The sequence below is a fragment of the Solenopsis invicta genome, chromosome 10, assembly GCF_016802725.1.
Source record: "Solenopsis invicta isolate M01_SB chromosome 10, UNIL_Sinv_3.0, whole genome shotgun sequence".
Classification (NCBI taxonomy): Eukaryota; Metazoa; Arthropoda; class Insecta; order Hymenoptera; family Formicidae; genus Solenopsis; species Solenopsis invicta.
The window spans coordinates 11,917,534-11,936,579 of NC_052673.1; the positions used below are offsets into that span (position 1 = coordinate 11,917,534).

Genomic DNA, 19,046 nt, shown 5'->3' on the forward strand with positions numbered 1-19,046 from the left:
GAGCATGCGTTAATATATCAAAGAGTTGAGTATTAATCAAATTAATTGGAAGGGGCGTAGTACAGATCTGTTGTGTCTCATTACTGGATAATTGCATGTTATGTTCGTATCGGTTCAATGATCCGTAACCGACATCGTATTTGTGCTTTTCGTGCCTTCATATTAGCGCCTGTTAAGATCAAATCGGCCTATCGTTCTACGCATCGTGTCTCACAGGTAAATCTATGCTAATGTCGACTGGAAATGGAGGATTATGATGGATGTTTGTGACATACACATGTTCTCGTGTATTTGCCTGCACGTGCATCCAGAGTACGCACTTCCAAGGATCGGGTAAGGGTAGTCGATGCTGGACGTGATAGAGTCAGGCCGGGGGCTGTAGGGTTAATGCGAGTGAGCGAATGCACTTTGCGGAGATTAGATAGATAGGAAGGACGCGATCCTGAGTAAACGTCGCTCCTGGCGTCCTTCTATGTGTATAATATATATATATATATATATATGTAGGCCGTGCTCTCTCTCTTTCTCTCTCTCTCTCTCTCTCTCTCAAGACACGGCGCAACTGCGGCGATGATGCCATGCACCGCCCGGCGAACGTGATTATCGCTAAACACTCTCGAACTTGCAACTCGCGTTTATCGCGCCGCGCGATTCGTTAAAGACGTATGCGGGCGGTATACGTAAGTTGGCATTCATCGATGAGCTACGCCCGTTTGCGTATGTCCCGCAAATTGGAATTGCTTTGTAGAAACACGCGCGGGCACGTGACAATGCCAGGCCATCATTTTACGGAATCTCGCGTTGTAATGAACGGTTTTGTTGCGCCTATGTCGATACTTTCAATTTCCACATAATGACACGAGTGCGCCAAGCGCTGCAAGTCTGAAAAAAAATGAGAAGTAGTTGGAAGGACGTTTTATCGGGAAAAATGTAACGATGTAAATTTTTTTACTGCTTTTCGATTCTGCACTATTTTCGAATGCGGAACGTTGCATGGACGGAATGGAAAGCTATTATTGCACGTGATGGCTTTTGTAGGATATAATATATAACGGTACGAGAGATTAAATCCTATTTTATGTGTTTTTCGGCGACGGATGTCGATCGTCCCTTCGATATCAGAGAATAGATTCGATTAACCGGAATTGCCGTATGTTTTCGTTCTCGCAAAACTCCCCCGAGACATTGCTTAGAAACACATAAATCAGCCTATCGCGTTAGTCCTTTGAAACCGCGTATGCACATCGGGATCATTTATAGTGGCCTTAAAAAAAAAGAACTTGAAAAGGTTAAACCTTTCTTTAGGGAATATTTATACCGGACTATTTATCCAATTGCCGATTAACAGTTAATTTATCTCTAAATCAGTATCAGTAGAAATGCAATAGTAATTATATACCGTAAAGTAACGGACGCACATCGTAACACAATCGTAAACTTTATCAAGTTAACTTGTAGCATGATTTCAACATTAAATTTTAATTGTAGGTAATATTTTGAAAGAAATAAAAAGAACAAAATTTATCAAGTGATTCGATTGAGTTTGATGCAATAGAACGTACGTACACTTTCTATAGAACTAAAAATCGCAGAAAACTATGGTAAACTTTCTATCGCAACGCAGAACGTTTGAATCTTCTCTTCGTCTCGTTGAAATTGAACGTTAAGAAGCGTAATCAAGTTCTTCCAAAGTAAAGCTCCGCCTTATATTCATCAAAGAGTAAGTAGAAACATAGTGAACGTAGGAGGTGTCCCGTGTAATCAACTGCAAGAAGCACGTAAGATTCATGTAGATACATGGTGTGCTCTCTGAAGATGCACGTTTAGTGTCTTTGCCGAGCTATAAACGTAATTCACCGGTGCGGTAGCAGTCGTTGCAAAGAATCAAACGGAGTTACCCCTTGGTAAGCGAGTGATAAACGCATCTTTGCTGGTCGGCCGTGTATTATCAGTGTCCTCCGGGGGCTGCTGAACGGCGTCGTCGTCGATCGTTAGCCGATAGTCGGATAAATAGGCTCGCATCGACATAAACATGCTCCCATCGGCTTTTCACTGTTCTTTTCTGGTTTATTGGCTAGCGCACATAATTCTATAGTATCACAGCACGGAAATGTGCCACGTTTATCGTAAGACCGTAAATCTGCAAAATGATTTCCCGATCTTGTATTACCATCAGCTTAATGTCAACGAATTGAGGACTAACGTTCCAGACAATTATCTCTGTGTCATCAGATATACATGAAATATAAACGGCTTATAGCGATTTAATCCTTTATATTCGGGATTGCCTCCTATTAAAAGTTTCATCAGGCAAAGAGAGAGAGAGAGAGAGAGAGAGAGACAGAGAGTTACATTCGTTATTAAAAAAATGGACGGTGCTATTAAAAAATAGTCGCTCGGTCGGGACTTTAATATTTCTGCCCGTCATTGTGTTTGCTTATTTGACAAGCTGGCAAGCAGCTCACAGTTGTCCATCATCCCATTCACTCTTCTCCCTATGCTAAACCGCATACGTCGCGTCATTGTGGCGGCAGAAGCGCCCTAAAAAGTTTGTTCGCTCATTCGCAAATATTTTATTATTCATATCGACGAAGAATATAAAATGCACGCTTTCTAACACCGATCTCCGCCCGTTACGCGTTACGAGCGTCGCTCGCAATATTACATTCGACGCAATGAACGTGGCCGTTCTGCGTATCGCGGTATAAAAACTTTCTGCCACACGATGATAAATCTACGAAATATGCAAATTTTTATCCGAGCATAGCTTTGTCTACGTATATTTCATTTCCGCACCGGCGAATGCCGCCGGTAACGCCGATGAGCCTCGGCGATTTATATTTCATAAAATATTTTCCGGATACGCGGCGATACTTTATCGGAAGTCGCGCCTTTACGCCGGACTTACTCCTGCCGTGAGATAAAGGTACAACAAGGAATTATGTGCGTTATAAGTCGGACGCGAAGGGAATAAAGTTCTCAACAACAGCTATCGGCTGTCGAGAAGAATGGCGCGATAAACTGCGCCGGCGACACGTTACACGAAAAAAAAGTAAATAAATAAAAAGGATGAGGAGTAATTTTAAATGAAAATGTATATCGCGAAATTTTTACCGTCGCGTCTCCCGATGAAAAAAGAGGGCTCCGCAGGAACTCGAGGCTGCAGGAAACTGCAGTGAACTGATAAATAACCGCCATGCTACTTAAACTTTTGTGCTCCAGAAGCAACAGATTTGCATACTCGTTGAATTTGTATACCTCTACTTTCTACATGTGAATATGTATGAACGTCTGTTGTATTTATTCTCCTTGCACATCAAATATACTCTAATCTACTTTATTTCGCGTATTATTATAATTGAGGTAAAAGTTTTCGCTATCGCTAACACCCTTTTAATATCTTTTTTATGCGCTTTATTTCTTGTTTTTCACATTTTAATGGCAACGTATATCGCGGGACGACCAAGAGTAATCTATCATAGATGCATATATATATATATATATATATATATATATATATATATATATATAACACATATATGCGGGAAGTAACGAAGAGGCTTTCCAATCCTCGTGCTATTAGCGGACGGTGAGGGTGGAGAGCGCCAACTCCCTCTTCGTGCAGAGACAAAAAGAGAAAGAGAGAGAGAGAGAAAGCGGACTTGAAAGCAGTTGTTTTGTCAACCGTTCGTATTGTCCGGTGGAGAGAGATTGTAATAATAAAGAAAAAAATTATTAGACACGCGTGTGATTCTTGCAAGCCTAATTCCTACATGCATCATATTTATCTTGAAAACATCGCGACTAATTAAGAAAGCGTTGTCGCCGCTTTCGTTACCGCACGTATTTTTCTAGAAGATTTCTTAAAATATACGCATCTCAAAATAAAACCTTAACAAAGATTATACGGTGTCATCTATCTTTCTCGACTTTCCGTTAATGGTCGGGTCCACTAGAATTCGACGAAGCGCACTCGCGCGCGATATACAGCCAATCAAAAGTCCATCAAACGAACTTCCGACTTAATCGCTTGCCGAATGAGTTTACCGTCGTGGAGATCACCCCGTGTACACCGACTCCGCCGAATGTCCGCGATCCGAAACAAAACCGGACACGAATAGAAGGCAAAATAGTGAACAAACGTTATAATTGGGCCGCTACAGCGGGAGAGAATTTGTGTGCGACGACCGAGCGATAAGGATTTCTGTTAAAACCTGTTGCTGGGTTTGCCTCAACACAATCGCGGTCGCCTTCCATTTTCGACACCTTTTCTAGCACGATCTTGAAAATGAATTCGATATCCAGCTCACGCCCGCGTACCTACCTACCTATCCACTGCTTGATTTATATTCCGGAACCCACCAGGCTCGTGTTTGATGCTCTGACGCCCACACACGGAACGAACGTTGCGCGCCGCGAGATGCAGAGGCGAAAAACACTTGCTTTCCATTTTCATTTTTTTTTTCTTTGTCGGCTCGGGTGTCGCGTGTGTAATTCTAAATTTTTCTTTTTTTTTCTTTTTCCATCCGCAAGCGATTTATATACAAGCCGTAGGATTGGTATCAAAAGAGTAACACACACACACACACACACACACACATGTTCTAAAGACTTTGACATTCTAGAGTCGAGTGGTCGACGCAATCGTTCACGCTTTGCGCGACGTGGTATTTCCACGAACAAACGAAAGAGTCGGATTCGCGTGGGTGTATCTTACAAACGCGGTAGTCGTAAAAGCATTTGATTCTGCGGCGCTTTTACTTGGCGAGTCGCCATCGCGTAACGATACCTCGTAAGAAACTTTGCGGGTACTCGGCGAGAGTATAAATTGATGCTCAGTTATGACTTAGCAGTTTTCTCGCTGCCGCGTTTTACCGCGGTGGAAGGTAGATGAAGCAATTTCTTTTTCCTGATGGATTGAATCAGAACGATACCGAAAGATCTTATCGTTGTTGCTTTCACAGCTACTGCCGGGGTATATACAACAAGCAGCTTTCTTATATCAAGTAATTACATCGTGAAACGAAACTCTTGGAAAATAGTATAAGATGTTTGCATGATGTATATTAATATGAGCTTTTACGTGAAAAAGAAAGAAAAAAAGGAATCTAAAATGAGTGGAGGAATGAATTGTACGTCATTTTAGCCAATGACGAGCAATTTCTGGCAATAGTAAAGAGCGAATCTTATTGATGACACTGCAATTGAGAAGAGAGAAATATACCGTTGTACACTTTATCACGTCGCACAGTAAAACGGAAAGGAAGTGCTGGCGAACGAGTACTAGGCAAAATGCTGAGCTATCGTCTGTAACAGTGATTAATTATCCGCGATTACGCGTAACATTACGTGAGCGACGCGAGCTTAACGACAAACCATAACGGTGTAATTTCGCGATACTCACGGCAGGCGTATTTGATAATGCGACAACAGGACTATGCCGTTAACACGACATTAAAATTTATCGCCGGCTACGCGAAAATTGGCCAAGAGAATCGTTAGGTGGATTAATGTATAACCATTGTGACACTCGACAATTCAAATGCCGCGAAAACCATTAACGCACGCGAATTATTTTGCCTCGCAATAGGCGACGAGTGCGTGAATGTGTGACTTTATGAAAGCAACATATGTCCTCGTAAATGCGGGCCGCGCAGATAAACACAGCGTCAGACTATATGAAGCATGGCGAGTTCTTTCCGTTCTTTCATCCGTGTACTCTTTGACCAAGTTTGATTTAAACATCCGAACAGTTTGATCTTATTGTATCAGCGGTAATTATTTAGAGTGTTCAAGTATCTTTCTAATAGTTAAAAAAGTCTTTCAATAACGCTGGCGATTAAATTAATCATTTAAAAAGATACGCTAATAGGTATCTCTATAGAAATTATTCCAGATTTATACCTACAGTATAAAGAATTGTCTTGTAGATCGTAGATCTTATATAACAATTATGTTAATTTTATTCCTATTTTAGCTCCAACTTTTTACGTTCGTATTTGATCTGTCCACCGTGAATTCCTTATGAGTTATAAATTGAGGAAGATTCATAAAGCAAAGGCTGACTATACATTAAGAACTAGTAAAATGCAGTGGTAAAAATTCTGCCCTCTATTATCGTGCTCAAGGAATCATCTCTATTCTAGTTTCCATTTTAAATTAAATATATATATATATATTATATAGTATATGTGTGTATGTGCCTGTGTGCTGTGCATGCGTGTGCATATATGCTGTATGCATACATAAATATGTGTCAAACCGAGGAGCATAAGATATAGCCTGATTTGCCATGAAAAATGGATCTTTACCGATCCCTTTCACGTCTTTCACTCGGAGGATCGCCATAATGTGATCGACGTCGTGTCTGCACTCGAGATTAAAAAGCTAAAATTACAATGCCGCGGAATAGCAGTTTCCAGATATTCCATTAATTTTCCTCCGCTTCTTTCATATTACACTTCACCGCAGTGATAAGAGTTTGACACTTCGGCAGGACAGAATATTATTGTTTATTATTTGTTTACTTTTTATGTTGTGTATAAAATGCGATCGGCGCTGGAATTTTCACTTTACGTGCGCAAGCGAATTCAATTTTCCGGCTTAAATGAAAATTCTAAGCCAAAATACAAAAGAAATGGAGCAGTCAAAATTTTTTACGTGAATGTATATTTATAATTTGTTTCTTGTTTATTGAACTGTTTATGAGTATAAATTCTTCTAAATCATCTCTCTCCGCTTAAGTTCTGCTTATGATAGAGCGAAAAACTGTTTCAATTTCAGAATAATTCTTTTGTTCTGGGGACGTTTTTCTGCAATTATATATACGTATTTTCTCATGTGCAATTCAGCGTAACTGGACCCCTTGCTGCGCATTCACACTTTAAAGTGTGGATGCGCGGCAAGGAGTCCAGTTAATTAAGATTGCTGGCTTTCAACGTTGAATATCGAATGAACGCAGAGAAAAAATGTGAATGCGGCCGAGGTGTAGAGCCCGATTGAAAGAGCAGAATGAAAGAGAGATAATTATCGGTACTGTAGGCGATTCACGCATTCACGCGATCATTTCACGCAGATCACGACCGTAGATCGTAATCGTACAGTATTTTAAACAGAGATGTCCCGATCGGACTCATTGCGCAGGATCGTAAGCGAACGTTTCCCATTTTGCGATACAATAGGCGATTTTCGAGAGAGTCGATTCAAAGCAGTCAGCTGAGTCACACGCATTTATTTCACTCCGATATTATTGTCGTGGCTCGAGACTGTAGCAGATTGAAATATATATATAACGAACGTTTCTACGTGAGAATTCTGATTTTTACCGCTTTGATCCTTCGTTAATTATCCTGACTCCCCTTTTATCCTTGTTATTTCACCCCTGCAGTACTTTCACGTGGTTCTTCCTAGGGTCGCGCTTTCAGGATTTCCTCTCTTTTTTTTTCACTGAGTCTCTCGCAAGGGCATTTATCAAGATAAACTTTGATGCCGACCTACTGACAGTTGATTTACCGACTCCGAAATTGGATCTTGGGATGGACTCGAACGGTCCATCAGAAAATCACGATAAAGAGATGTATGATAAGAATAGTGAAACTTGAATGAATTTAAACGACCAACAGAATATATAAGTTACGAATAAAATATTATCGATATTAGAAATAAGAGAAAGTTTCTCAGTCAAAGCGGATCTCGGCTTAATAATACTTTCATATTAATTATTAAAAATATTTTTAATTCTAGACTGCGTGCTTGTATAATTTGTCGGACTTGAAACGCAATCGTAAATTGAAGTCAGAAATAATATCTCAAATTATTATAATTTAATCGTTAGATTCGATAATGATGCTACAATCATCTTGAATGTTAAATAAAATATTATTTATTGTATATTGTATTGTTATCAGTTTCACACATTTTGTTGCCTAGGGGCAAATCTACAATGTGTTGTGCTCTTTGCTTTTTCCCTTTTTACTTCTTCGCACACTGTTTCGGCGAGATAAAAGTTAACAAACTCTAAGAGAGACAAGAAACTTCTGTGACAAGAAACAGTATTATTGATAAAATGGATAAAGAGAAAGAGAGAAAGGCGAAAAGCAAGAAATAGGAAGCAAAGAGCATTGTAGATTAGTTTTGAACGTGACCACTTGCATATCTATCATATAACTACGGCAAATTCTCGAATAAGAATGCTTGACTGCGCCTTTTAAGATAAACAGCATTCAAGAAAATATCGATCAATGTAAAATATTATCTAACAAGCTGTCTTCGGAGTAATTCAAGTTTTAACTTAACCTTACGAGCAATCCATTTCAACTTCTCTTTCCTGCCTTGTCCCAATGTATTATCTGGACACTTTGCTTCAAGAATTATCCGCTCAATTTTCCAAGTATCTTGGCTTAACTACGAGGATAAGAGTGGCCGCAATTTTCCCGTCGACTCGTTTAAGCCAACACGCAATTGGTATATATAGTAATCAAACAATATAAATTAATCGAGATACGAATATAATATTAGAGCATAACTAATACAGTTGTATGCAATTAAATTTTAACGCCTGAAAAAATCTTGCGCCATGGCGATTCGATTAAAGAAAACTTTATTCTGAATTATGTCACTAATATTCACGGATTAATTGCCATACCTCGCTACGAGATGCAGAGACATAACTAGCTACGCTCTCGGTTGCTCGCAACGAAGCGGTTGATCTAAAATGCCAGCGCAACGAGAGGCATGATGTAGCGGCGACGTTCCTCGCGCTGAAACGTGAGTGTCGCGACAACGTTCTCGACTCCGTACATTTTAGCGCTGCTACATCGTGCCAACACGCGAGCGACATGTTCGTACGTGATGATGTTACGTGTGGCAGCCTTCTCGCTTTCTCTCTTGCCTTCCTATCTCGTCAGGCCTTCGTCGACCCTTTGTGCTCGCACGCAAAGGCAACTGATATCGTCGCTGATCTCGTTCCTGGCGAGTCGGGAATGCACACGTGCAATTATTTGGACACTTTGTCGCCGCGTCACAACTACGTTATTCCCGGCAATCGAGGACACCACTCGGAATCCCAACTTGTATATCACGACTCACCGAGAGCACGAAAAGTGCTCTCTCTCTCTCTCTCTCTCTCTCTCTCTCTCTCTCTCTCATATTTCTCGCGTAGCAAATGATGCGTGCGGATATTGTATTCCAGAATTACCATCATTTTTTTCAGTTATGTATAATAGAGTAGATAGTAAGAAAAAAATGGTGAACCTACATCCCCGAGATACAAAGAATTTTTAATTTAAAAGCCACAAAGTATCTTTAGAGAGAAACTTTCAGGCGTTAATGAGTAACATAAACTTCATTTTCAGTTAATTTCACGTAAACTTAGTTACAAAAAGTTTAATGTTGAAAATCTATTAGTACAATTTAAAGCAAATAACAATTGTAACTTTCTCAAATATTTGTAGATGAAAAAATGACTTATCTATATTGCTGGAAAAATATTAGAATGATTTATTGCATTCTTGAAAACTATTAAAATTGATTCTATTTTATTACCAAAGATTTGGCTGTATAAATGTTCATCAATGACGAATCAGCATTCTGAAATATCAAATAACCCGTTAATTAAATTTAGAATTAAATTGGTTTATACGTAACAGGTAATTAACGTAACAAATCAATATAAGGATCTTGTTAAAATCGATATTGTGTTAAGAAATATCTACTCTACATTACGGTCTACATATTCACTCGTCACGTAGATTTGAGACGTCGATTAATATTACCTTGGTTCATGCGCCGTTCCGATATGAATTCGCGCAACTAAAGTGCATTTATATTATTAACCTATCCTCGAAACCGCAGCTGCATATCGGCTATCTGTCAATAAATTATTCAACAAACTGAAAGAGTCCGGCTTGATAAATAACAAATTTTATAAGAGTGCTAGTGCTACTTGTAACATCATGTTTTCTTGTAGATTTGCACACGTAGTTGAGAAAGCGAATATGACTTAGCGAGGCGAACAATGGTAGGTACTCGGAAAAAGATTATATATGTCAGTTATTTTCCCAATATATATATAATAAAAGATGTTGTCATTATACATTCACGTTCATCAGCAGTAATAGCAAAGTAACGTCTATCGCAAAGCCGTTAAATGCGTTAAATGTGCTGTCATAATGTATACGAGGCCGCTGCCAAGTACTGCTCTAAAATTCCATTTAGCTTAGTAAATTTGAAAGTTTTGATTGACTATCTTGAAGTTTATGCGGTAAGTAATGGCTCCGTCTTAACTGATGAGATGGATAAATCCTTCATTTCGATTTAAGCTTTAACAATATCATTTTGAAATTCGTCTACTTTATACCCAACACATTTCGAATATTGTCACACTTTTTAAAATAATTAAAGTAATTAAGATTATTATCGGTAATTTATTCCATGTGTAAAGATATATCTGCGAAATTAAGAGAATCCGGATTCAACGTCGAGAATTTCGGCGCTAATGAATTATCGATGAGGCATCATTCATCAGTTCTTTTTCCCTTTTAGCTTAATATATTATCGAGAAAAACTCACAGTTGTCTGTGATTTTTTTGAACTGTTCTTTCCCGACAAAATGGATTCGGGCAATAACAGCAATGTAAAAAAAAAAAACAATCGGAATCTACGAATAGAAGAGGGAAGAAAAAGAGCCGAGGAAATGAAGTGAAAAGAAAAAAAGATGAAAGATTCATCAAAGTGAAAGAACACGAGAAGAGAGACGTTTCTCTTCATCAAAAATCAATTCTTTGAAGACAATAAAGTGGTTGTAACCTCAAAAGATAATATCGACACCATGTGATATACGAACGAGATAAGTATTATAGGTGAGACATTGTAGCGCCCCGTTGATCTTATGAAATTTCAAAATTAATTACTACTACGATGTGTACCAGCTTTTTTATAGTATAAACGAAACTGCGAAAAGCTCGCGATGAAAAAGTCCAGCCGGATAATCTCGCGTCCAGCATAGACGTGGAACGCAAACAGAGTAAATAATTAATCACCGTCTGTCAACCGCATAAAAGATAATTTATTTGCAGATAGTCGGATTTGACGCATCAGCGCAACCAAATGTTGCGGCAAAAGGAAGAGACGGTAGCCGGAATACATTTATGGATACTTTGCGCGTTCTCACGACGGACTCATCAAATTTGAGCTCTCAGAAGGTTTTAGTGACGCGTATCACACAAACAGTTCGTGTTATTCCCTTTGGTTCTATTCCCTTATGCAATCGAGGATGTTAAGACAAGAAGCAAGATTCGACGTGCCAGGAGAAACGAGTATAGGAGAAAAGGAAAAGCGAAGAAGGGAAAAATAGTGAGAGGATCGCGGTTCCGGAGTGCATCTTTCTGCTCTCTCGATTTTCTCGAACTCATCCGTATCGCACCCCTATCTAGCCTGCAGCCTCCTCCTTTTACCCGTCTATTCTCACGTTCTTACTCCCGCGCTGTGCTCTTGCCTTTTTTTGCACCCGAGGGAAACACGGAGCACCTTCTTAGGGAGATAAAGAAGAAGCGGTTGTCTGGCACGGATGCTCGCCTACGAAGTAGTCGATGCATAAGGAGACGAAACGACAATAGCAGCCGCCGCATTCTCGCGTTTCTGATCTACTGATTGCTCGCTCACGCGATCCGATCGGTATAATATAGCGAAAGAATTTGTGAATCGGTCTGCCATATACGAGTTATTTATGCGTAAAAGTGACGTGAGTCAAATTTTCAAGCATCATGGATTTAATCCTTGAACATTAATCAAAATTCCGCTTGTAGTATTTGCAATTAATATGAATAAAATAATAGCATTGACTATCGGAACACAATTTTTGCGCTTTATATTACACTTTATATAATACTATATTAAAGCTTAGTTATTTCGTAGGTTACTTAATGTTAATGTATTAGAATTAAAATTAATCCTATATCCAGAGAAGAGATTCTTCGATTCGAAAAATATTTGTGTGAATCAAAGAAATTTATGCATTGCATTAAAGAAAATAGGTAAAATGTAGGTTTCGTATGCGAAAAATTTCAAATTTTTCCAATTTGATTTTTTCCACTTTATGATTCTGCAATTTAACTCACGATTAATAGAAACAAAATATAATAAAACACACAAATACCTGGCAGAATTGATACCAATTAAACCTCTCTCAAAAATTTTGTTGTAAAAACAAGCATTTCTATACTTTCTCGCATTCCATGCAAATTGCATTTGGAATATAATCATTAGATATAACCTGATACATCCACTCAAATTTTTACTGCATTTTTTCTCTCTTCTGTTGCTTTCGCCTTGTCATGCGCGTCGCGACGGCAGATGTATTTTTTATCAGCGATATTACAACGCATCCTCTCGTAAATGGGAAGACCGCAGGCGATGGAAAAGTAACCAGTGTATTGATTTCCTGTTAACTAGCTATTTCGCCGAGAGAATTGCCGCGAACGCATTTTCAACGTGTCATTTGCTCGAATGTAACATTGAGCTACGAGAAGTTGCACGGAAGAATCTGTGCATGTAATCGCGTATTTACCGCTTACGTAACTATATATTACACGCGTATATATTTAAGTTGTGCAATTAAGAAACGTATCGTTTCCAAAAGCTTAGAAGCTCGCTTTGTCAACTAAGATTAATTCTTATATTTATTTTACTCAACAACCATTAAAAGTGCAAACGCACCGGTCGTAGACGTCGGTAATGGATAACATCCATTACCGTATATTTTTCTCCTGTCGAGTATACAAAGTTTCAACAAAGAGAATCTTACTCAGCTAGAATTTAACAAACAATTTCGCAAATAAATAAATTCCATGGAAATAATATTTCTTTACATGTTTTACATTTGCTAATTAATTTTTGCGATTACCATTTTACGTAATTGTTAGAGGAGAAGATAGTATTACAGCTACTAACCATTATGGCTACTGCTATTATCTCCGTTGTTAAGTGATGAATTGTAAATATTACTTATGGAATCATTTGTTTACTATAGTAATAGCGTTATGTAATAGCGCTGATATGACAACCGACAATTACTATAAGACATTTTTACTTTTCAGTATTTTCAAACTTTTTCAGGATACGTTTTAACATTTAATTACACATACTTTCTTATTGTTTTTAAACTTGAGCGATTCGTATTATCATACGAATGTATGTACACTCGAGTATTTTTTATAAACTTATAATTTTTTTTAATTTAATTTTTTATTCAGTTGTACACATTTCGAGTTATGCAAAATTATTCAAAAGAGCAGCATTTTATTGATATTGCTACTTAAATGAAATTTTCATGTTGAAATATTTCTTCGATAAATCGAGTATCAGCCCTCTAGAGGACTGCGTTCAGAAATATGATATCATTCAGAAATATTATATTATTTTATCCGTATTATTTAATGTTAAAATTCTAAAGAATGGAAAATTAAAAATATAGAACTTTGTAAGAAAATATTATGTACTTTTTAAACAAAATTAATTTATTAAATTTATTTTTGAGGCCATATTGCAACCTTGTGTTCTCTTCCACTCATTATGCAGTGTCGTCACATTTTCATAAATCGTGTCCTAAGTAATAAATCTTTCATAATTTTGAGTCTAAAATCTATTAAACAACACTTCGACAAATATAATGATTCAAGTTTCAATATAAAATATTGATTATTAACGAAGTTATTCAATAAAATGTAAATGTGTGTCATATTACTTCCTTTTCCTATTAACTTTCAAGATTTAGAAATTTATAACATACGGAATCTTCTCTTAAAAATTCTTAAAATATTCTTAAGCATTCTTGAAGTTTTAAAACATTAAATTAAATTACATACATAATATCTTCTTGCAAGAATTAATATCGATTGCAAGGAAGAGATAAAAATATTTGAAATCACTCACCAGTTTCAACCACGCGTTGGTCGTAAGTATTTGGTTCTTTTCATCCTGTAAAACAAAAGACAAAACAATGTTATTTTACACAAATATATTGTAAAAGTTACGCGATATACATATTGTGTGTTATGTTATATACGTGTACATGTGTTATGTTATATATAATTATAATTAAAATGCAACATATGTCAATTTCGTATTAAACTTAATCACTTCTGCTTTAGCTGTGACGTACGAATAATAAAGAACAAAATAAATTGTACATAAATATCATGAAAAAATAAATATATTAACAATTATTAATATGATATTTATTTTATGTATCATATTAACAATATTACAAGTATTGTATATTGTTAATATGATATCATATTAACGATTGTTAATATATTTATATATAATATAAATATATTAACAATCGTTAATATGATATTTATTTCTTTCATTTACGATTTGTTTGTTTATTATTTTTATTAGAAAATGTATAGTTAATTTTGCACGAAGCGTTTATATTTTTTTTCTAAATCTACATCTATAATAATTACGTGTGCTACATTGTTCCATTTTCTTATAGAACATTATTTGTCCTCTGGTACAAACGATTTGTTCGAAACTGATATTATTAATATTGTCGATACATGTATCTTTAAATATACAATTCATATCTTTATATATCTATCTCATTCATATTGACGCGCAAACTCATGTTTCGCTCAATGCGAGCAAACAGTATACGCATACAGTAAATATTTATTCACAAAATGAGTTGGATGTATGATTTAACGTCACCAGTGCGCTTGATAACGCGTATTGTACTCGTAAAAAAATTTTAAAAACACTAAAAAAAAGTTTGATTAGCATTCATATTGTGTTTAATATAAAATTTTGGAATAACAAATCAGATTAACTGCACGCAATTATTGTAATTTAATATAGATATAGAACATAATTAAACAATTATAATTAAATAAAAAATTACTAATTGTTCAACAGAAAAAAATGGAAATTAAAATTACATTTTTAACATGTGTTATTTATCACATTTGCGCTTGCGAGAAAACCTTGCAATTTTTTTTATTTGACCAGATTGCGTAGAAAATTTGCGGTACAAAGGATCGTGACAACGGAAAAAGTAATGATAGGAAAATGTGTACCACTCGTAAGAATCGCTGCCCACAAAAAAGATAACCAATAACCGTGAACCACTGGCTGCAAATATTCTTTCTGCAAACGGTGGTTTTAATCGAATTGGTCGAAAAGAAACGTCCTCTCACGTCGTATTATTGAAAGTTTTGAAGTAATTTATGAAACAAAATAGTGTTTTTGGCATCGTTATCGACCAACTCCATATTCCCGTAGGTGGTTGTATTAATTGAATTCGTTACTCGCCGGGTATATTTTGTGTTGTTCCACAATGTAAAACGAGAATAAATTGGCGAGTAGTTTTTAAAAAATTGAGATGCACGAGTGAGCAGTAAATATTTTCTATCTAAAAATTTTCTCTTTTAAGAACGTGTGACAAATGAAAAATAAAATGCGGTTATGAATCATCAAAGCAGATGTTTCTTTTTTTTACATTGTTCGTTAATTCGATGAAAATCCATTGTATTCAGCTAATAGAGTAATTTGTATTAGTATTTCGTCGTTTATACTACTCGAACGATTATGAAAGGCATTGTGAAATTTTATTAAAAAAATTAATTAATTTAAAAATGATAAAAAAAAATAATTACATCAAAGCATGTAATTTTAAACTGCAATCTTCTCGTTAAGCGATCAAAATAACGTTCAATCAAAGTTTACACCATCGAACTGTACTTGAAAAATACATGTTTTTAGTAAAGAACAAAAATTTCGTTTTACGTCAACAAAAGTATATTTTGCACTAAATACAAAATAAAAATATGCAATATAAAAATATAACATTTGCAATACAAAATAGCATTTGATTGTTATGATTCATGAAGGGGTATGTGCAAGATAAACTTCTAGCAATAAACAAAGTCAAAAGAAAATAATTCTATGTTTTTGTCGAATTTCCTTTTTTCTGCTCTTATTGTGTAGCGTGAAATCTAATGGTAAGGCTTTTGCGTGACAAAGATACCGGTATGGCCCGCACTCTTGTTTCGTAGTCATGTCTTTTCGTGGCGCACTTCCGCTTCCGCTACGTCGACGTTCTTTATGTATGTATAACACGGACGCGGTTTGTCACGACTGACTCATTGGCGCGACGTAATTGCACCTTGTGACAAAGACTAAAAACTTACGACATAGTGCAGTGTTCATCACTCGTAGTCGACTGAGGTGAGAGCGAACGAAATTACGAGTGATGCTACGAATTAATTTCTGTAGCATCGCGAATCATGAGCTATCGCAATTGATAATAACGAACTTAACGCGAATATTTCTAGTTTCTAAACAGACGTTGTGTTAAATAGATAAAAATTAATTTCCTTTTTTTTATGAGCAAAAATAAAAGTGAGATTTTCAGAGCAGAATAATTTTTCCAGAATGCCTATAAATTTTTTAGTTGTTCGTAACGGACAGGGTGTTATCCAGTTGGCTATTTTATAAGTAATATATTTTACGTTACAAACTGTCGACGTGATACAACAATCTATCAAACTCGCTGAGCTCAGGTCAAAACAAAATCCGGCAAGCGAGATGAATAAAAAAGTGCGAATTTCACGGCTCGCTTTTCCATCTGAAATGATGCGAAATTGGCATACGGATTCCCCGTGACGTCGACATTATTCGACAGACTTTGCGGAGATACACAAAATGTGCGATTTTTGATCGATGAAAGGCAAGAATTTCATTTCGCAGCCGACAATGGTAGTAACAATGAATACTGCATTTATTTCGTTTCCCAGTGAATGAAATGTATTACGAATTGAATTTCTATGGATTTCACTCAAGACGGGAAAACGGTCAACGAAGGAAGTCAAATAAACATTCGCGTATCGTTACACGATTTATCTACAGATAAGCGAGAAATCTTAATTAAGGACGAGTAATATTAATCCAGATAATTAACGTCATCAGACGCTGACAAAGTGCATAAATATTCGTCAAGCGAAAAGGCGCAACGGTTTCGAAACAGGAGTTTCTACGATATATGCTATGATTAATCGATGGAACGTGTGACGCAAAAAGTTCATGACACGTATGTTTTTGAGTGCATAATGCACAAGATGCATATGAGCATTGCACGAGCAAAACCACGAATCTTGTCGCTAATAATTTACAGTCGCTCTAATTTCTGTTGTTTTATATTTTTTTCGCATTTTGAAGAAGAAAGCGCGAAAACAATATTAAGATTGATCCATGCCTTTTTCTTATTCACCAGAATTCTTCATTACTTTTATTTATAGAAACATAATTTACGAAGTTCACGGAAAATAATAATATATCAAATTTTGACAGCGGTAAATGAAAAACGGTAAAAATATAATGAAAATATCTTTTTCTACGAGACGGATGTGTCTTGCTCGACTTTAGCAACAGTAGTATGACTCGACGTCATATCGGCCACGAAAAGTAGAAAAAGTCGCGACTAAGCGCGGCCAAATGTTTACGACCCACCGTAAAACGTAAAAAGTTTATAGCACGATGAAGAACTTGGAAATGGAATTAAGAAAAGCGTGATCGTTGCTTGCGATATTACATCTCGGCGCGTGATGTCGAAGAGGTAATAAAAATCTTGCGATATGACATATATAGCAACTGCCGCACACAACGCGTACAGAAAACATTCATATTTACCGATGCAACGATGAGACAGTTGTAAGAAGATAATATTGTTGTCGTATAGTATTGCTTTCCGAAATTCTTTCATTGCCAAAAGTGTGATTAGTTTCACCTTACGATTTTGCCGAATACCGAAAGTTCTGTTGATCTTGTTTCGCCATCACGTCCTTTGCTTTACCCACCCAATATACGGAATCAGGTTCCCGTCGTTATAAACTTTTCTACTTATGTAATCAATTAAAGGGACCCCGCTTTTAGGAAAGATCTCGCTTTCCAATTTCGACATCGAATAAAAGTTTAAATTTGAAGCTAAATTATTAACGAAGAACTTTTCCTGCTGATACTTCTGTATTAAAAGACATGATCGGGTCTCGAGTTAAGTTCACATGCAATGGCAAAACAAACCATGTACTACATGTGTACAAGGAATAGATAAAATAATGAATACTTATGAAATAAATTGCTTTTTTTATTGATTAGAGATTATGTAAGAGATTACAATCCACCATTAGTCTTTAATGTAGATTCTACTATTATTGGAATAAAGTCATACATAAGTGTTTCAATAATCACGGAACGTTCTACTATTTTTTTAGTAGAATATCTTTTAATTGATTACATAAATAATTTTGGAAAATTTGTTTCTCAAATTATTCCAAAATTATCCTATATTATTCAAAACTTCAACATTTTTCTCGACTAGCATAACTGTTCAACTTAAATATCATCGAGGAATTATGAATAGTTAATAAAAAAGTTAATAAAAAACAGATTTTTTTCTCTAATAGAAGATTTTCTTTAAAAATTTTCTCCTCATTCAATATTATGTCTTTTAATATCTTTTAAAAGGTGTTTTGTTAGAAGATTGGTATAACATTATACTGGCGACTTATTTATATTTAAATATTTTGTGACCTTATTCCAAACAAGAATAAAATCTATATTAAAGACAAATGATGGGCCAATTTCTTATTAATAAAATAAGTAGTGTATTTCTCAGATGTTCACAGTATTTTGACTATTTTTTTCATCTCAGTAACGATTAATCTGATCAAACTTAAAATATCTTAATATAATGTGATTACAGATGTTATACAATTTGTTCTAGTAGTTTAAGTTTTTTTTTTTTAAATTAAATATATTTTTGACGCTTGGATTGAAACAAAAATATCTTTAAATGGGATTACGAAGATACGTACTACTTTTTTTAAATCTTTTTTTTGAATGTATTACATGGGGTACCGAATAAAAGTATAGACGTATATGTGTTACATAACTTCGACAAGTTAAAGACACTCTCAATTACGTGAAAATAACAAAAAGAAAATTGGAATTTCGTTTAATAAAAGTTGAACCAAAATTAAATCTTGCTA

The 19,046-nt window shown here is 35.8% G+C and overlaps 1 protein-coding gene across 6 annotated transcripts in view; it reads right to left on the minus strand.

The window, feature by feature from the left end:
- The window catches only part of LOC105193175 (neuronal acetylcholine receptor subunit alpha-7), a 261,990-nt gene that overhangs the window by 158,631 nt on the left and 84,313 nt on the right, over positions 1-19,046 (minus strand). For all 6 annotated transcript variants that reach the window (XM_026133352.2, XM_039454327.1, XM_026133353.2 and 3 more), the window contains one exon: positions 13,930-13,974. In XM_026133352.2, the coding sequence (XP_025989137.1) occupies positions 13,930-13,974 (45 nt within the window). The remainder of the gene's footprint in view (positions 1-13,929; positions 13,975-19,046) is intronic.